At 43.7% G+C, this 18,595-nt stretch overlaps 2 protein-coding genes across 14 annotated transcripts in view; one reads left to right on the top strand and one right to left on the bottom strand.

Moving 5' to 3' along the window:
* The window catches only part of HNRNPA2B1 (heterogeneous nuclear ribonucleoprotein A2/B1), a 17,444-nt gene extending 10,874 nt beyond the window's left edge, over nt 1-6,570 (bottom strand). For 7 of the 10 annotated variants that reach the window (XR_004406894.2, XR_004406895.2, XM_032991422.2 and 4 more), the window contains exons 1-2: nt 4,394-4,441; nt 671-781 (exon numbers count right to left, since the gene is read on the bottom strand). Coding sequence is in view for 8 of the 10 variants with exons in the window: in XM_032991422.2 (XP_032847313.1) it covers nt 671-781; nt 4,394-4,426 (144 nt within the window). In the remaining 2 variants the exon portion in view is untranslated. Of the gene's footprint in view, nt 1-670; nt 782-4,393; nt 4,442-4,802; nt 5,070-6,327 lie in introns of those variants that run through there. The other 3 variants (XM_042801841.1, XM_042801842.1, XM_032991426.2) reach the window with 2 other exon arrangements.
* Nucleotides 5,284-18,595, top strand: CBX3 (chromobox 3). Of its 4 annotated transcripts, none has more exons than XM_032991427.2 (6): nt 5,284-5,793; nt 8,333-8,383; nt 12,204-12,346; nt 14,735-14,900; nt 16,294-16,388; nt 17,950-18,595. In XM_032991427.2, exons 2-6 carry the CDS (start codon nt 8,360-8,362, stop codon nt 18,074-18,076), a joined length of 555 nt encoding a protein of 184 aa, XP_032847318.1. In that variant the 5' UTR covers nt 5,284-5,793; nt 8,333-8,359; the 3' UTR covers nt 18,077-18,595. The 4 variants fall into 4 exon arrangements, with proteins under 4 accessions (XP_032847318.1, XP_032847319.1, XP_042657778.1 ...); XM_042801844.1 differs by lacking the exon at nt 5,284-5,793 and adding an exon at nt 6,626-6,732; XM_032991428.2 differs by lacking the exon at nt 8,333-8,383.

Here is an 18,595-nt window from a genome sequence, read left to right as displayed (position 1 = left end):
TATATTTATCTTCTCAAAAAAATTAAACACATGATTTCTTTTAAGCTTTCTGAAGACCACAGGCTTTCAATTTGTGTTTTATGTATTTACTGTTCCCAAAACAAATTGAGTGGATGAATTTATGCAAGAGTCACCATGCCTGGAGGTTTTTAAAAGACGTATAAAAGTGGAGTTTAAGGACATGGTTTTGTGGTAGACTTGGTAATGTTAGGTTTACGGTTGGACTCGACCTTAAGGGTCCTTTTCAACCTAAATGATTCCATGAAAACACCACACAGGGAAGACATTCTTTTCCAGCTTTACTGAGGCTGTTTACCATGATACCAGCTTTCTGCCAAATGTTACCAGTCACACAGATGCAGTGACGCTCTGTGTAATCACTCCCTAATGCACTTCAGCCAATGACACCCAAGTCAACTTTAAACTGTTAAAACCAGAAGCTTATCTAGGAGATTTTACAGGAAACAGACTATGAATGCTCCCTAAGTTTACCAACAGAGTTTGCAAGGGCAGTCTGTACAAAACTTCAATGACTGAATAATGTATAAGCCAACCAACTGTACACCTGAGAAAATTGAATATTCCATCTTTTCATTAAGCTATCCAGAAAACAAACTCCCCACTTTTACAACTTCTAATTGTTCATTGTGCATTAGTATGCCAAACTTACCACACAGTCTGTAAGCTTTCCCCATTGCTCATAGTAACTTCTCAAGCTTTCCTCTGTTGTTTCAAAGCTTAAGCCTCCAATAAACAGTTTGCGGAACTGCTCCTTTTCCCTCTATCACAGAAAATAAGATTACATTAATATAATTAACAATACCTTCTCTGCATCAGCATAACTAGATAAGTAAGCCTTTCTTAAGTGTCAGAAACTTTCAGTAAGACATATTTTTCAAAATTAGGCTTGGCTCTTCTGAATGTTCTACCACTATTCAACAAATTAAGCAAATTACGCAATTCTATGGGTCTACTTTTATGATTTAGATTTTAATAATGTGCTTCTTCCCATCTCTTCCTCCAAATATTAAGAACAAGGAAACACACTCAAAGACTTCCAGAATAGTCTTTTCAAAGATCCTTAGAAGATGCTTTTTAAATAAAAGGTAAAGAAAAACAAACCCAAAAGTTCTCATTTCGTACAATACAAATTCATTAATACTGTCTGACTCTATTCCAGGTGGTATTTATTTTTTAAAAACATTCTGGCTCACACTGTTGTACACAAATACTACCATGCTGTTTTCCCAAGCCATTAAAAATAAAAACAAATGAAGATACAGCCAAAGATGTTCTAAAATGGGTCACTGATTCATATTTTCTCATCAATTATGAAAACGAATGAAAGCTAGAGCATCTGCAAAATTGATCTGGGATCCTGAACTGTTTGAATTAGTGGTGAACCTATCCACCCTCAACAGCAGCAGTATCAAAAATAAGTGGGCTCCCTTTAAAAAAAAACGTGAATAATATATTCATATATGCATCCACTAATATAAATCATGCTTTCAGCAAGACTTTATAGTATTACCTTTCAGAGAAATGATCACTATCCTTGTTCAACAGAAATTTCTGCTGTGACGACAATACATCAATAGAAAAAAAAAAATGCCTGACCAATAATAAGGTATTGCACATTCACTATTTTGTATGTGGTATGATAGCAAAGTGGGAAGGACAACCTTCCAACCTCCATCATTTAAAAATACCTTTATACTAACTTTCACTAGATCCTACGTTTTGCAATTTCATGTGTCATGCAGCAACAACGAAGAAAATGCACTAAAAAGTAGTCTCCTTCCACAAAATTTAAGATTTCAGAATGTTGTCTGAAAGCAAACCGTCCTGTTAGGGACAAGAACTCAAACAACTATTATTTCAGCTTTATACTGTTAACTAATTTTAAAAATCAAGAAAACGTGCTTGGGTGTTTGGTTTTGTTTTCTTTAGGGTGATCGTTGTTTTTTAAGCAATCCAAACACTGCATAGTTAACTGTAACTGACAGACACAAAATGACCAAGGACGCACTGGACATTAAGATAAATGTAAAAAGGAAATTAGACAACCAATGACAAACAATGAGATTTGAGAAATAAGCAGAATAGTTCAGTGCACAAATGCTTTTAAAAGTGCATGTAGATCAGTATGTTTTCTGAGGTGGTCCAAGGCAGGCCTGGATCTAGATGCATATAACAGAAAGACAGCTACTGTGGGTAATACTGAATCATGTCTTGTTCAAAATGCATCACCCTATTACCAACCTGAGATACTGCAGTCTGAAAAGGAAGTCAACCATTAGAAAAAACAAACTTCCCCCCACCCCCCCGTAATAAAAACTATGTTTGAAAAAGATCAGTTTAAATGTCTCCTAAAAACAGCTGGAATCTGCTGTTGATCCAGTATTTTTTCTTCTAACAGAGGAAGCTATTACTGTCCCTTCCTTGTACAGACAGGCAAAATTAGACACAAGAGTTTAAAAGCCATGTTGTGTCAAGTTGCCTTCCACCTCCATCTCTTAGAAAGAAAAAAGAGGATGCTGTGTACCAGACCTGGACTAAAATGTCATATGCTGCAAGTCTACTCTGCTATGTAATTTCAGTAGGCTAGCAAAGAAATAATTTTAAACAACAATACTGCCAAAAAAATCCTTCCTTCAAATTACTTCAGTTCTGCTGCTTGAAAATGAGGGACTATTTCCTACAGTTTCATAGTCTCACACTTTTCCCTATATAATCAACTATTACACGTCTTAATAATGTACTTTTATATCTAATAAAAATGAGACTCAAGCAAATTTAGTAGGCAGATAGGATTTTTCCAGTGTTAGGTTTACCTCTGAAAACAGTTATAAATGTGTAAATGAAACTCAAGAACGGTATCTGTCAGCTGTAACGACTGCATTTGTTTTTTAAAGGACACACATATACTACACATTACTAGTGAACATTAAACAGAATAATAATACACGTCACAGATGTATGAGTTCTTAGAAACTGTGATCTACTGTGTATTAAGTATCATGCAGTACATGCCCTACCCAAAACAAAATCTAGGCACCACACATGTCAGGATATGGCAGGAACAAAATTCGCTACCGGTTCTTCAATTAAAACCACTGTGTGACAGTATCATAAACATGTTGTTTCACTAACGCATGCAACAGCCTCTGGACATAGAGAGAGTATTTGTCTTGAATGTATCAGTTTCAAGAAACTGGTTAGTCTAGTGTCAACCTCCCGACCAGATGGTCAGAGCTCTCTGGACCCTGAAGTTTATGCTGAAGCTGTAAAATGTATGATAAGAATTATTATCACTCCAGTCCCTCTCAATCTTCATGAAAATCCTCATTTGGTAAAAACAACCCCCCTACACATACAACCCACCCCCACCGAGGCCCACAATATAGAATTTGGAAGAAAAACATCTTTCAAGATTTCCATTGTATGCTCTATGGCAAGAACTAAGTGCGAAACGAAATCTTTATGAACTCTGTAGAATCATGAGTGCTTCCACACAGGCTTAAAGCAACACTTCAAAGACTGGAAAATGCATAGCCTTTGCTGGAAAGCTCATCATCAGTTCAAGTAAGTATGTTATATGTATCAAAAATGGGTGCACAAATACTCTAAGCTGACCACAGACTTCTGCCGTGTTAAGAACCCGAGTCACAAAAATGGTTAATAGAGACAGCCAAGTGGGATCTCTCAACGACTATGGCTAGGCTTGCCAAAAGCAAAGCTGGGTTTGCTGGTTCCAAATCAGAAAGACACTGTTCCCGCCGCCGAACCCTCCCTCCCTCCCCCCCCCGCCAAGAGCCCCGTTAGTCCCTAGACGTTCTACGGGGTTTTTTGCTATCCAACAGCCAGTGTCGTCCCCCTTCCCCCGCCGCCTGATGTGATCAGGAGCGAGGCGGTTACCGTGCCGGCTCCGCCATGTGGCGGGTATCAGGAAAACAGGGGCCCCCGCAGCTAGATGGGGAAAATGGCGCCCAAAAGCCGCCGTCACCTCCAGGGACAGCGATGCAGCGCGAAGGAAAGAACGTCTGGAACCACCGACCCCCGATGAAAACAAAACAAAACGCACCCCCCCACCCCCCAAAAAAAAACACCACCAACAAAATAACAGTCGAGTCCTCAGCCTGAACAGAAACCAAGTGCTACAAACCGCCTCTAGCGTACACCTACACACACGGTGCCAGGAAGAACTTGCAAGCGCTCTTTTCCGACCCCCGCTGGTCCCAGACTACCACACCTGCCCTCTCGCCCCACTCGCTTTCTCGCCCTCGGAGCGATCCTCACAGCCTCCCGCACCGGCGGGAGTCTCGGCGCCGCCATTTTACCCCTCCCCCTCGGCACCGCCATTACCAGCAGCGCCGCCCCGGCCGGTCAGCACCTGGCAGGGCAAAGGCGACCGTCCGACCTCCATAGCCGTGTGCCCGCCGCCTTAACGGCGGCGCGGCTAACGGCCACGTCAAGCCATTTAAGAACTCGCCACCCGCCACGCGCAGCTACCGCAGCTTCCGCCGCCTCTCTCGGCTGCGCGTTAGCCCCAACCGCCGCTTCCAGAACCTTCCTCCCCGCTAACGCTTCCCCAGTGGACAGACACCCAGCCCCCCCCCAGCACACACACCCCCCCCCCGCAGCACACCCACCGGCGGCCAGCAGCGGCACCCAGACCCGCGCTGACAAGGGCTCAAGCCAGCTCGCAACGCCCAGACCCGGAAAAAAATTCACTCCGCACGCATAACCCAACGTCCCACCCTCCTTAAAAAGCAAACTCTGAATTTTCCCTTTTCACGTACCATATTCTTCATGGTTTATGTATTCCGGCTTGAGAGTACCGTACAACTGGTCAGTAATGGCTGCCTTAACTGTTACGTAATTTGAAATTCAGCTCCACCTAGAGCTAGCGCCCTCCTTCTCCAGCCCAGGCTCGCTCCGAGGTTTTAGGGTTTTTTAAAAAAAAAAAAGCTTAAATCTACTGCTTAAATATCTCCAAAGAAGCAGCAGTTCTATATAACACCCCTCCGTGTTTTTAACACGTAATAAAAAGTCATCAACTCCGTTAGTAATGGCTGTCTCCGAAATGAGCCGAAGGAGCCGTCGTCGTCGAGCTTATCCGCTTCGACAGTCGCCGGAAAAAGCCGAAAGGGGAATGGAAGCCCATTCGACTCGCTTCGGCAATTTCCGGAACTTGCCGAAGCAGAGAAGAATGGCGCTCGCAACCTCCTCGGCAATTTCCGGAGAAACCGACGCAGCAGTCATTGCCTATCCAGCCCGTTCGGCAATTTCCGACAACGGAAGAGACTCGTCATACGTGCCCGAGCGCAGCCGAAACGGCCCCGATCACGACTGGCACCGTCACTTTTTTTTTTTTTTTTTTTTTTTTCCGGAAATAACCGAACGGCCCCGAAGGCTCAAACCTCAAAGCGAGGGGTTATAATTAGCCGGAGGCGGCCTCATATCGCCCCCCCCCGCGGCCACCTGCAGTACTGGCAGGAGCAAAGCGAAGCGTGCCCCTGAAACCTCCCCGTTGTCGGCGGCCTGGCCCCCTTTCCCCCTCCGCCCGGGCAAGAAGTGGTAACCACCCAGATTTTGGCGGCAGCGCCGGCACATCGCGGGGACCCGGGCGGCAGCGGAGGGAAGCAGACTTCGCCGCAGCCTGCGCCTCTCTACCCCGCACCGTCGACATCGGGCGTGCCGCCCGCTTCGGCAGTCCGTTCTTCCTTCTCTCCTTCCTCCCCTCCCTCCCTTTTTCTCTCTTCAGCGGCCCCGCACGCACCGCGACAAAGGGTGAGTGCTGCCGCCCGCGCACCAGGGAAATGGCGCTGGAGCTGCTCCTTTCTTCCCGCCCCCTCTTCTTCCCCCCCCCCCCCCCAGCTCCCGGGGAAAGCCAACGCGGATCCACCCGCGGCTCCTCACCCCGAGCGAAACCCCCACGGCTCAGTCCGACCCCTTTCCCCACTAATAAAAAGAGTTTTCGAGCCTGTCCCCTCGGCGCTTCCCGAACCCCCCCTTCCCCCTCCCGACGCCCGCAACTAACGGCTGGGCCTCCCCGCCGCAACGCGGGAAATGGCCGCGCTCCAAGGCAGACCCCCTCACCCACCCCTCCGGTGCTCCCTGACCGCCCTCCCCGCTGCTGGCGCTCGCCGGGGCCGCGCCCCCCCCCCCCCCCCCCGCACCGCCGGGCCTCGCTCCGCGGCGGGGCACCGTCCGCTCCAGCCCAACGCGCCCTCATGGCGGCGGCCATCATGGCGGCTGCAGCTACCGGCCAACACGGGCCCGTTCCCGCACCGCACACACACACACACCCCCCCTCCAACTCACCCAGTCGCTTTCTCTGTCGCCGCGCGGCATCTTCCTTCTTTTGGACGCCTGACGCGGTCCTGCGCTAGCCCCCCGTTGGAGAGACGTCTTGGCCCCCCTCCTGTGCTGGCGGCGACGACGGGAGGAGGTTGCAGCTCGCGCGGAGGCGGCGTCGTGCGCTCTGCCCCGTCAGCCGCCGGCGCGCACTGCTCGGCCAGCCCAGCCCCGCCAGCCGCCGCGCCCGCCCTGCGCCGCGCCGCGCCGCCGCTCCCCACCCCCTCCCGCCTTCCCTCCCTTCCCTTCCCCCACGCCCCCCCCCCCCCCGCCTCAACCCCCCTCAGATGTCGCTGTTGCCGCCGCTGCTCAGTGCGCGCACGGCGAGAGCGAGGAGGAGACGGGAGACCCAAGCGGCTGGGCACCATTGAAGTCTGTATCCTTCTTTCTCTCTCCCTCTTTCTCTCGCTCCAGCCACCTCCCCTCCCCGGCTCCCCCTTCCCTCCGCGGCGCGGGCCTCGCCCGCGGGGAGATGCGGGAACGCAACCCGCCCGCCTTTCCCCCCCCCCCCCCCCCATCAATGCCGCCGCTTCCTTGGTGGCGGGAGGGGGAGGGAGGAACGGGCGGAGCAGGGCTGCCGCGGCCCGGGAGCGAGCGGGCTTCGCCGCGGGGAAGGAGGGCTGCGCCGGGGGGGCGGGGGCAGCGGCGCCGGACGCGCTCGGGAGACAAAGCCAACCCGCCAAGAGCCGAGCTCCGAGGCCGGGGCGTCCCCGCTCCGGGCAGGCGGCGGCGGCGGCGGCATGTGCCGGGCCCGGGGGAAACGTGGCGGGGTGGGGGAGGCGGCGTGGAAGGGGCCGTGGCGGCGGGGGCGCGGCGCGCAAGGCCCTCCGGGCGGCGGCGGCGGTTGCCCGGGGCGGGCGCGGCGGGGCCCCTCACCCGGCCCCGGCGGCGGGCCGGCCCTGCGCCGCCTGGGGCACTCCCGTTAGTTCGGCCCCGCCGGCGCCCACCGCAGGCCCGAGGCGAGGCCTCCTCAGCAGGGCTGCCTTTATTTTTTGGCGGGGCAGGCACGAGGGATTTCCTATCGTTATTATTATTGTTTCTTTCCCTCCCCCCCCCGCTTTCGCCTGCCTTTCAAACGGGGACGAGACAAGCCCCTCCGCGCTGGGGCCCTCGCCCCGGCCCTGCTCCCACCTCAAACCGCCCCCCCCCCCCCCCCCGCCTGCGAGACTGCCAAGATCCACCTCCCGTGTCAGGGGAGAATTGGGCGGGATTGCCGAGTCCGGAAGGTTTTCTGGCCTTGAAGGACTTTTCTCTTCTGCCTTGCCTGGGCATATGGGGAATTCTAACAGTTCTATAGTTCGCGGTGGGGCGGGGACCATACATGCCTAAGGAGGTGGCCAGTAGGAGAAATGACATGGAAAGGGGGATGGATTGTGTTCAACGTAATTTGCATAGGTTAAATATGTAGTATGTACAGCTTAGCTGAGTTAATGTTGCTCTAGGACCTTAACTCTTGCAAACTTGAGAATCAGAAGGCAACGCTATAGTTGCATTAAGATAAATATTTGCTGTTTATAAGCATTTACTACCATGTAAGAGCCATGGGTGACTCCTTATTCCACCACAGATACGTAGCTGCTCCCCACCAGATTCGCAGTTAATGTACTTCGCTATATCTCAATTAACTGCTAGAATCTGAACTCCTGTTCTATTGGGTTTAAGGAAATATGCATCCCTGATGGTCCTCCCCCTTTTCCCTAGAAACATCTTTATGCCTTAGAAGGCCTTGGGAAAAACCTTTTTTCAACCCTATATACCACTTTGTCAGTATCGCTTACCCTGGCTAGCATAATGGTACCTTACTGGGTTATGCCGGACGAAGTAGTAACCTACTTTTTGTTCTGGATTTAATCCACATTAGAAATGTTATATGCAGTGAATACATGGGGGTTGGAACAAGGACCATGATTGTATTGGGATGCCTTTCTTTGAGTAATGTAAACTTCCTTTTAATTGTCATGCATTTTTCTAGTAAAAGCTCTGCAAGTCTGCAATAAAAATGGCCTCCAATAAAACTACATTGGTAAGTTCATGCACACCTAAAGTATATAAGGATTTAATCAACATATTTTTCTTCACACTTATAACTTGGCATCTCCATTTAAAAGATACATCCACATCTCCCCTCCCCAGCATTATTCTGACCAAAATTTCAGATCCAGAAAGTAAGGCTACTAGAAAGGACATTGTCTTTGGCTCTAATAAATCTGCCATTTGTAAAGAGACTTGTTGGGAAAAAAAATAAAATACTAAAGGACTCTGCACTATTACATCTTGTCCTACAGCAGAAAACGCTAAGGATTTTTTTAGCCTCCTTTCAGCACACCATGTAATCCATCATATATGTAAAAAATAAAATCCAAATCGTGTATTCATTTAATTTCTCCTGATGTATTTGGGGAAAACTATTTGCCTGAGAAAAGGCAGTCTTTACAAACGAAAAATAACATTATTGGGAAATGATGTGGCGTAGTTAAGATGCCTTTTGCAATTATTTTTAACAAATAACAGTTTCTTTGAATTTCATAGGAGCAGAGATTATCAGATGCCAACCCCTCCTGGACCATTTAATGATGCATTCATGGATCTCAAGTCCTGTAAAGCTTTGCTTGACATTTAAATATGGACTTCTAAGGGCAGTTGGTAGCTGGTTACCATTCAGCTAATAATGATACATAATTTTGTGAAAGACAGAACTGAAAAAGTATAGTGTGAGATGCATCTCAGTTTGCGGTGGGGAAGTAAGCAAAAATACATGTGTACAGTTCAAAATTTGGATAGCAGGACAGCTGATTTATAATGCACCCAAAAGGCCTGTTCTTAAATTTACTGAAATGGTTACTGGTTGACTCAGATTGAGATATATAAAAAACTTGTATTAACTCCTGGCTTAGAAGTGCAATGGAGTGCTTCCTTTATATTGTATTAGAACAAACTATTTTAAAAGATTTCACCAAGGTGAATGTCTGAACTTTCTGTTAGTAGTTGATTGCCTGCTTTTCCCTAGTTTGAGGAAGAGGAGTTAGCCAGCCTGGGAAGGGGATGCCTCAGGGAGAGGAAAGAATCTGTGAATGCAGTATTTTTAATCTTTTGATGTTGTTGAGAATTTTGCTGCACAGGTCAGGAAAATCAGTTATGGTTCCCATGGGAACCATAACTAATTCTGCTTCATTATGTATTTGCATGCAAAACCCAAATGTATTAAGCGATAGCGTAGCTCTGGAACTGGAATTCTGATTTTGTTACCTCTTGTACGTTAAAACCCTTTACCACGGTGTCACATCAATGTTTTAATCTTGCCCCTCAAAGAAATAGTGATTATCCATAGATGTGCATCTGTCATACGTGACTTCTGAATGCAGAAAAGGGAAACAAAGTCATAGATGAGCATTCAGTGGCCAAATGCCCAAGTTTCAGCTTACAGCATGCAAGCCTAGAGAAGGGAGCTTCGGGGGTCTAGTGGGCATTTAGTACCCTTTTAGGTGCCACATTCGCTTGTGGGCCAAGATTTACATTGGTTTGTATTATCTCAGAATGTACAGGTTTTTAACAAATGTTCAGTATTTCTGCAGGCTCTGCAATCAAATAGTATTTTAATAGGCTGGAAAGGCTCAAGAGTTGGAGAGCAGTGCTGATGCACACGAGACCTAATTAAATCTCCAATATTTAAAACAAAAAGCAACATACTTTCAATTTTGTTATTTCTTACTGCATTTCAAGAAAAAAATACAGAACCCCATGACATTCATTTTCTTCTGTGGAAGAGTTTATAGGTACTTAAGTCTTTTAAAGTAAAAAAAAAAAAAAAAAGTTGCTTTGATACAGAAATCCAAAACATTTAAGTGACAAGAATTAGTGATGCCAAAAAGAATACCAGGAAACAATCTTCTATTGAATTGAATAATTGTACTCCAACAGAGAGCACAGATGGAGATCTTCCCCACTTGTAGCCTGCTTGCCTCATCACCAGTAATTATAATGTTATTACTATGGTATAGTGAGTCTGTCTTTTTTTTTTTTTTTTTTTTTCTCTTCTGCTGCTTTTGTTGCTTCTTTGTTTTCTTCATCTCTACCTGTTTCTCTTTTTCACGCTTCCATTTATTGAAAGAAGCTGCCTTCATAGAAGCGTTGGACATCTTCATGTTTTTATTTTCCTTCAATTTCAGTCTTACATTATTTTTCGTGTGGAGGCAAAAAAAGCCAGTGTGCTTAAGTTGATACTTTTCAGACATGAATGCTGTGGTCAAAATACACCTGGGATATACGGGCAGTATCTAATTGGAAATACATGCTCTGTTTCAGATAATCTCTCTTCTATGCTTCCAAATCAAAACAAATGTCACATAAGATGTAATCATATAGAGAAACTTGCTGTTGGAAAGAGCAACTTGAAACTTTTCCTCCTCTTCGTTGTTTGCACTTTCAATTTATGGGTTGCTAACCAGAGTAAAGTTATTTTGGGGAGGGAGGGAGAAATTAATTATGAAAAATAAGGGGTACAAAGACAGGGCTTTGGAAAGAAAAAATCATCGAATCTTCAGTTTACAAAAATAAGACAGTTTTTCTTGTGTCTGATGTACATTTTTTTTTACCTTTCATCACATCAAGACAAAATTCTTCAGTCTAAAAATTTGACCGTTTCAAAATTGCTTCAATGTATTCTCAAACTAACCCATATTCATTCTAGGGAGGATTAGAGAAAGGCCATCAGGCAAATAGAGGTGCTCTGTGATTTTTGCTTGTCTGCTTTCTGTTCTATAGGAGGTGCATTAGTGAGGTATTAGTTCTGTCCACTTTGATTTAAGGTGCTGCATGACTATATGTTTTAGGAGCTTAATATTCCTCCCATTAGTTTATGGCTGCCACTTTAACTGTTTCCTTATAAGGTGCAGTCCAAAATGGCAAGCAAACTGCTTTTGGTCTGCTAGTGCTTCAGAAATGTGATACAACAACATGATAGGCTTGTTCCAACCTTTTGAAGATTACAAACAAGGAAATTTTGAAATGTGTCCTTCTATTACTATTTAATTGTGCCTTATTAAACTGGGAATGCCTTGAGGATGATGTGGATGTAATATTTACTTTAAGAACTTAATATTATTTGAAGTATCAAATGTAAACTTAAAACACAAAGTTTTTTAAGTTAGCAAAATTTCATTTACATGTTAAGTTCTGTACTTAAGTCTAGCTGTCTTCAATTTTTGCACCTTTGTGACCTATGTAAGTTACACTGGTGCATGGCTAAGAATGAGAAGGGACTGCAGTAATGGAATGCTTCTAGCATACATCCTGTTCAACAGTTACAGGTGATTGTTGAGTATTTTGCTTATTGTAGCAATACATCATAAAGTTTGCTCCCGTCAGCGTTTCCTTTTTTTTGGTAAAGGTAGTAACCTTTTTTTGAGTACCATCACTTACCTATTTTATGCACTTTCACAGTTCCCTTATTACTTTTCTCTGCTTCTGCCTTATGCTGTTTCTTGCCCTCTGCCTTTTCACAGGCATAGAGATAACTTTCAGAAGCTTCATAAATTTTTGAGCATGTAGCATTGAGAATTAAATTTATAAGACAAGTAGAGGCACTGAGTGTATCGACAAAAATATTTCACCTTTTTAAAAACTGGTGTTGCATATCTCATTAAGCAACTGAAAAAACCCAAAACATTAACGTGTCTTGCTCAGGTTACCTGACCACATGCCCTAATGTAAAAGGAGTCTGAGCTGGGTTTAGTGTGAATAAGTAGATGATTCTCTGCTGTTTACTGAGCAAAGTTGGATTTGGCCAGTGAAGTAACTGTGTAAAGCAAAAGAATGAATAATGTCGTTCTGAATTTCTTTTGTAGCACAAAATGGGAAAGAAACAGAATGGCAAAGGTAAAAAAGTTGAAGAGGCAGAGCCTGAAGAATTTGTTGTGGAGAAAGTCCTGGACAGACGTGTTGTCAATGGAAAGGTGGAATACTACTTGAAGTGGAAAGGATTTACAGAGTAAGGCATTACCTATTTTTTTTTTTTTTTTCAGATAGAATGCTAAATACTAACCATTTATGTGAAATAAATATGCAGAGAGGGGATTGGGTGATGGGGGTACATTTTAACCTCAGGGGAAGGAAAGACATCCATAAATGCATATTCAAGTGGGGCAGTCAAGTATGAAAATAAACCAGAAGTTATGTAGCTTAGTGTTTATGCTCCGTAAAGTGTTCTGAGACTTTTACCAAGTCCTTAGTGATTGTTCTTTTACCACTATTCTTTGATTTAGCTTGTGTCAGTATCTATCAAGATAGATAGATAGGCTGACAGTTGTTACATATGTGAAGGAATGAATGTTACTTCTGAGTAAGAAATTTTGCAGGTATTTAAACTGTAGGCAGCTCTAGAGTGATGAATTCAAAGCAGATAGTTTGCTTATTATTCACTTTCTGAACTGCTCTCAAATTAGATTAATTTGCATAAGGAATTCTGTGGTATGGTTGCCTTCATCAGGCATACCCGAAAGGTATCTTTTGAGTGTCTTTCTCAGGACTTAGGGAAGCACAAGAAAAACTTACGGTGGACCTAAAAGTTGATTTTTAAATAAGGCACATAGTTGTGCCTCCTACCTCCTTCCCTTGACACTTCCTGTCAGACTGCTTTACTAGCTGAAAAAAAAGGTGATCCACCTACCATTTGAACATAAGTAGTTACATATGCAGTCATATTATTGTTGCGTACCTCACAAAGTGCATTGCAACTTTCTGCGGTAGAAATTTGTGTAGTAGTAAGTACATCAACACAAACTACGATGTGTTTAGTATTCAGGGGTCTGATTTGAAGTTGTACTGTGTTTTGGTAACTGAAAATAATTTGTAGGCATCCTGCTTGTGCAGTAGCACTGTGGCAGTATTTGTGCATGAGGACTGATGAGGTGCTTAGTTGTTGTAGGGAACATTCACAGACGTCTTAAAAGTTTAGTTAACAAAATGCACACTCACTGGAACACTTGCAGTGCCCAGCTCTAGACATGGAACCTTTGCTCCCTCCTGTAGTCAACTGAAGGAGGGAGATAGGTCTGGGTATAGTTGATGTCAGTGCACTGAGACAACTTTTGAGACCATTCTTTGTGCATAGAAGCTTAGATGAATATACTTACACTGTTTGTAGTAAGAGTTGTGTACATTCTGTTTGCCATAAGCCTTAGCGTTCGTATCATATGTTTCGATTGCATGAAGTCTTCAGAGGAACCAGGGAAGGGAGTCAGTTTGAATGGACAGGTAGGTTTTGGTAGAGTGGGGATTGCTTGCTTTAAATCCTATGATCCCACTGTTGTGCTTTGAGCCTGGTCGGCAGCCAACCACCACGCAGCCACTCTCTCTCCCTTCTCTTCTGGCAATAAGAAGGGACAGAGAGCCAGGCTTGGGGTTTGAGATAGGACTGGGATGGGGAAAAAATCCCCCTTTATGGGCACGAGCAAAAGGCAGGCTCGTTAGGGGAAGGAAAAAAAGAACATACATTTATTACTGACACTAACAACATTTAACAGAGTAGGACAGTGAGAAGCATTGCCACATCTTGAGAACACCTTCCCCCCACCCCTCCCTTCTTCCCGGGCTCAGCTCTGCTCCCGATATCTCTACCTCCTCCCCCAGGGGCACAGGGGCAGGGAATGGGGGGGGGTGTGGTGTGTGTGTGTGCAGTCAGTGCTGCCGCTTCTTCCTTCTTCAGTGGGGGGAGCTTCTGGAACTTGCTCCCCCTGCTCCATCGTGGTTCCCCTCTCACAGGAGACAGTCCTCCACAAACTTTCTCTGACGGGAGTTCCTCCCACAGGCCGCAGAGTTCCCCACACTGCTCCGTCATGGCACACCTCCCCCCTCCTTTCTTCCTCCGTTCCTCCACTGACCTTGGTGTTCACGCAGCTGCAGCAACTCCTCCTCACCAGTCCCACTGCCCGTCACCACGTCCCTTCTTAAATACGAAATTGCAGAGGCGCAGCTGATGGGCTCAGTTTCCAAACAGAGGTGGAGCTGACTTGGAGCTGGGGGAGCTTTGAGAAGCTTCTCACAGGGGGCTGCCCCTATAGCCCCCTCCCCTGCCACCAGAAAAAACCCCACCACTCACTCAACCCAGGACACCCACTCAGATTGTAGGAGTTAATATAGCTGCTTATTCTCTATCTCCAGTTTAAGAACATTGTTTTTCAACAACAGCAGAGCATAATTCTTTCAGTCATCAAATGCAGTACATGAAGGTTACTAAAGATGGCAAGATAAGTATCCTTAGGTTTAAGAAACCTGCCTTACATAATGAGAAAAAATTAACTTGCTTAAGGTGAGCCACGTGGCTAGTTTTATGTTTTTCTTCTTTCCCTAGTTTTACATAAATGTGTGTGTGTTTCAGTGCTGACAACACATGGGAACCTGAAGAAAACCTAGATTGTCCAGAGCTAATCGAAGCCTTTCTGAACTCTCAGAAAGCTGGTAAAGAAAAGACAGATGGTGCCAAAAGAAAATCTTTGTCAGATAGCGAATCTGATGATAGTAAATCAAAGAAAAAGCGTGACTCTGTAAGTATATGTTCATGTGCTAACCTTTGTTTTTCTTGAGTCTCTTCCCTGTCTCTCCATACCCATCCTCCCCAAAATACTGTTGTGACTTTGAGAATTAGACCAAACATGGGTTTAAAAGTGAAGAAATCACACAGCATCTGGAACTGGGGTTTGAAAAGGGTAATCATTCATGGTGGTTAATGAAACTGTCCAAATGATGGGTAAAAGGTGATTGATTGACATGATAACTAAAAGTTCTTGCATTGTTCCATGATGCTTACTGAATAATTGAAAGTAAGACTGGTTAAGTTATTTATGAATGATACTAAGTGGTAGTTTGTAGTAGAGCAAAAGGTTCACAAATGGAACAAAGATGAAGTTCTGTTTTGGCTTTCATACTTAGTATATGAGATTTAAAATTGGTGAGTGGCAAGATGGCAAAATGTGAAGACCAGGCAGTTGCTTAGATTAGAACCAGACATGATGGTGGAGAGGGAGTAGAAAGGGTGACTGAAAAAGCCTACCTTTTCTTAAAAGTCTGGGTTTCTACTGCAATGTAAATGAACAAACAATTTGACAAATTTAGTGCTGATAGGTACCAAATAATGCACATATAATAATGTGCTCAGTAGTTCACATTTTTCTCTGTAAACTTTCAAACTAGCAATTTGAAATGAAACTTGTTGGCAGTGTCGGTGGTTTACTGAAGACAGCTGTTGGATGTGTGGTGACTGTCAAAAAAGGTGGAAAGCATCGGGAGTAGCTGATGAATAATACAAGGAATATTTTAGTTTCTGTATAAAGTCAATCGTGTGTCCTTATCTGGTACAGTAGTGGCCACTGTCTGCAAAAAGGATATTGTGAACTGAGAGGAACTATTACAGGAAATAGTCATGATATTCTTTACTACCAGTGTGATCTCAGTGAGCCAAGAAGAGTTGAGGCATTCTGCAAGGGTGCAGTTTCACAGTTGGCTTCAGCGAACCCAAGACTGTTCTGCAGAAAAGGATGTGTTTTTCCCACTTCCAGGAGTGGATTTTTGCTTTGCCTCTTTTGTTGCTTTTACTGGCCATGCCTGTTTGTTTATCTGCTAAAAGGATGTTTAGATCACTTGTTTCATCTATTGAGATTTCAGAAATAAGTGCTAGAAGCATTGATGTAGAATTCCTTCATTGCTACTATACATCTAAATGACTTGACCTGAAGGTCAGTCATGGAGAAATAAAATCTTCATTCATAAAACGTCATCTTCAGACGATTATATATAATTATAGCTTTTATAATTATGTAAGGCTATATTTTTTGTTCTGATACACACGCACATGCACACACACAAGAGTGTGCATATCTAGCTCTAATGTCAAAATAGAATTTTCTCTTAAACTGGATAATCTTCTATCTTACTTAACAGGTTGATAAACCAAGAGGGTTTGCAAGGGGTCTTGATCCTGAGCGGATAATTGGGGCTACGGATAGCAGTGGAGAGCTTATGTTCCTCATGAAATGGTGAGTCTGACATCCACAGTTCTTGTCCATGTTAAGGGAGGGCATACAGTTGCACTTAGGCTAATGAGACAACTTAATTTCAGGAGTAAGACAGAGAAGCTGATAGTCTGCTTATTAACCTTGTATTCTTAGAAAAGCAAGGCTTCAGTAATCAGTTAGTACTTTGGGTTTTGAAGGAAGAGGGATTAAGTAACTTTAGTTTCTATTGGTTCAGTTTTACAGAAGTAGAAGTTTGAAAGGTAAGTGCTGATAAAATATGGAAAGATTGGCATATGTGTGGAAAAACTGGATCTCAGTAGTGTTCTTGCTGAGGGAATGGCAGGCAGAAATACAGCTTTACATGTTTCAGTAAGTAGAAGCCAGCTGCTGGATAGCCAACCATTTAAGCAAACATAGTGCTAGCTGTTCTGTGTGCAGTGAAGTGGAATTGGAAGCAACTAGTGGAGGAAGCTGCAACTGAGATGATGAATGAACAATATGAAGGAGAGGTTTATCATTATTGGCTAGTAAGAGGGGAAGCGAAGGTTGGGAGGGTAGATGGAGACCAGCTTCATCAGCTACAGTGTTGGCAGAAGGACTTCTGGCTTTGAGAAGAAGCAGGACAAAATTTTTTTTTTTCTAGTGTTGAGAATACAAAAGATTGAATGAACATTTGCTGGGGGTTAGATTTCTTATGATGGTGGGATGAGATGAATGATAGCTTTCCACAGCCTGTGAGAAGGGCATAATTTTCTGAATGGAGGAAAACCGAGTGGTTTCCAGAGACATGACTTGTCATGTGATATGCCTGGACTGCTGAAGATTAGTGCTTTGGAAGATGCTGTATCCCTTCTGTCTTTTAAAATTCTCTGTATGATTTATGTGAAACTTAGAAGAGATGCAAAATACATATCGTGACTCTTTGAATTTTTGTGGCGATAAACCAAACGCAAATGAAATGTACAAAAAGCTTTTTTTTTTTTTTTCTCATTTAGTTCAGTTGCAGTTGGTTAGTTTTTCATAATTGATTGTAGGCAAGAAACAGAGACAAGCACGGATGCACAAAACTGACTTGTAAAGGTAGCATATGCTTTAAAATGGAATCTGAAGCATGTCAGACTGGAAAGTTTGCTGTATTACCCCAAGACAGCATCAAGAAAAGAAATAGGAAATACAATAAGTTACTTGCATAGACAATAAATATAATTTGGATGCAAGTACCACCTCTTGAGACTGATGGTATTGATTTTTAAAAGTCTCACTTTGAAGTTTTGATTATGCTTTAAAAGACAAAATTGGCAGTTTTACTTCTTTCATTACATACTGCAGTAGGTAACTGTATAAATGGATCCCTTTGAATAGCGTTTTACTTTCAAACAGAAAAAAATATGGGAAGGGAAGGAAAATGCAGCTATGAAACTTTGCCATTAGGATGGAAATTCTTGGTAGATACAGTGAGAGGTATACTGAAAACTGATTTCTAGCTGACATTCTTTTCAGAACTTAGGACCTATCAAGAGCTGCTAAACTTACTGAATTGATGATTATGCATTTTCTTAAATTCCACTCTCTTCTACATCAGGAAAGACTCTGATGAGGCAGATCTGGTGCTGGCCAAAGAAGCTAACGTGAAGTGTCCTCAGATTGTAATCGCTTTTTATGAAGAGCGACTAACTTGGCATTCATGCCCAGAAGATGAAGCACAATAATTGTTTGCATTGCTTTTTTATATATATGAATATTAAAACCTGAAATTTGTTTTATTAGCAATGTGGGAAGCATACATTCTAACAAGAATCAAATTTGATATTTTTTTGAAGTAGTATGTTTTGCATCAACAGCAAGTAAATAAAAGCTTTCTGCAACTTGTTCCATTTATCACAAGAGAGCATTTGATACTACTACTTCCTCCATATTAGGTAAAAGCTTTTATAAAACATTCATAAACTTCCATAGTTATTACAGAATCGTAATGAATGTCTAAACAAACTCACAGATGTTTTGTAGTCTTCTATACTATTGATGTGCATGTATCTTCTTTACCCAAACCTAGCCCTTTAAACCTGTAGAGTCATTCTTTTTAGTATTTGGGATCGCTTGGTCTCAAGAAGACCAGGTGAAAACTAACTTTGTAGTAATTTGAATGTTATCAGACTGTATATTGTTTACTTTATTGTAAATACTGGTGAACAGTGGTCAATAAAATAGTTTTATATTCTTCCTTTATA

The sequence above is a fragment of the Tyto alba genome, unplaced genomic scaffold, assembly GCF_018691265.1.
Source record: "Tyto alba isolate M040663 unplaced genomic scaffold, T.alba_DEE_v4.0 Super-Scaffold_38, whole genome shotgun sequence".
Classification (NCBI taxonomy): Eukaryota; Metazoa; Chordata; class Aves; order Strigiformes; family Tytonidae; genus Tyto; species Tyto alba.
Note: the sequence above shows the minus strand (reverse complement) of the source record. Positions and strands in the feature narration are given on the sequence as shown.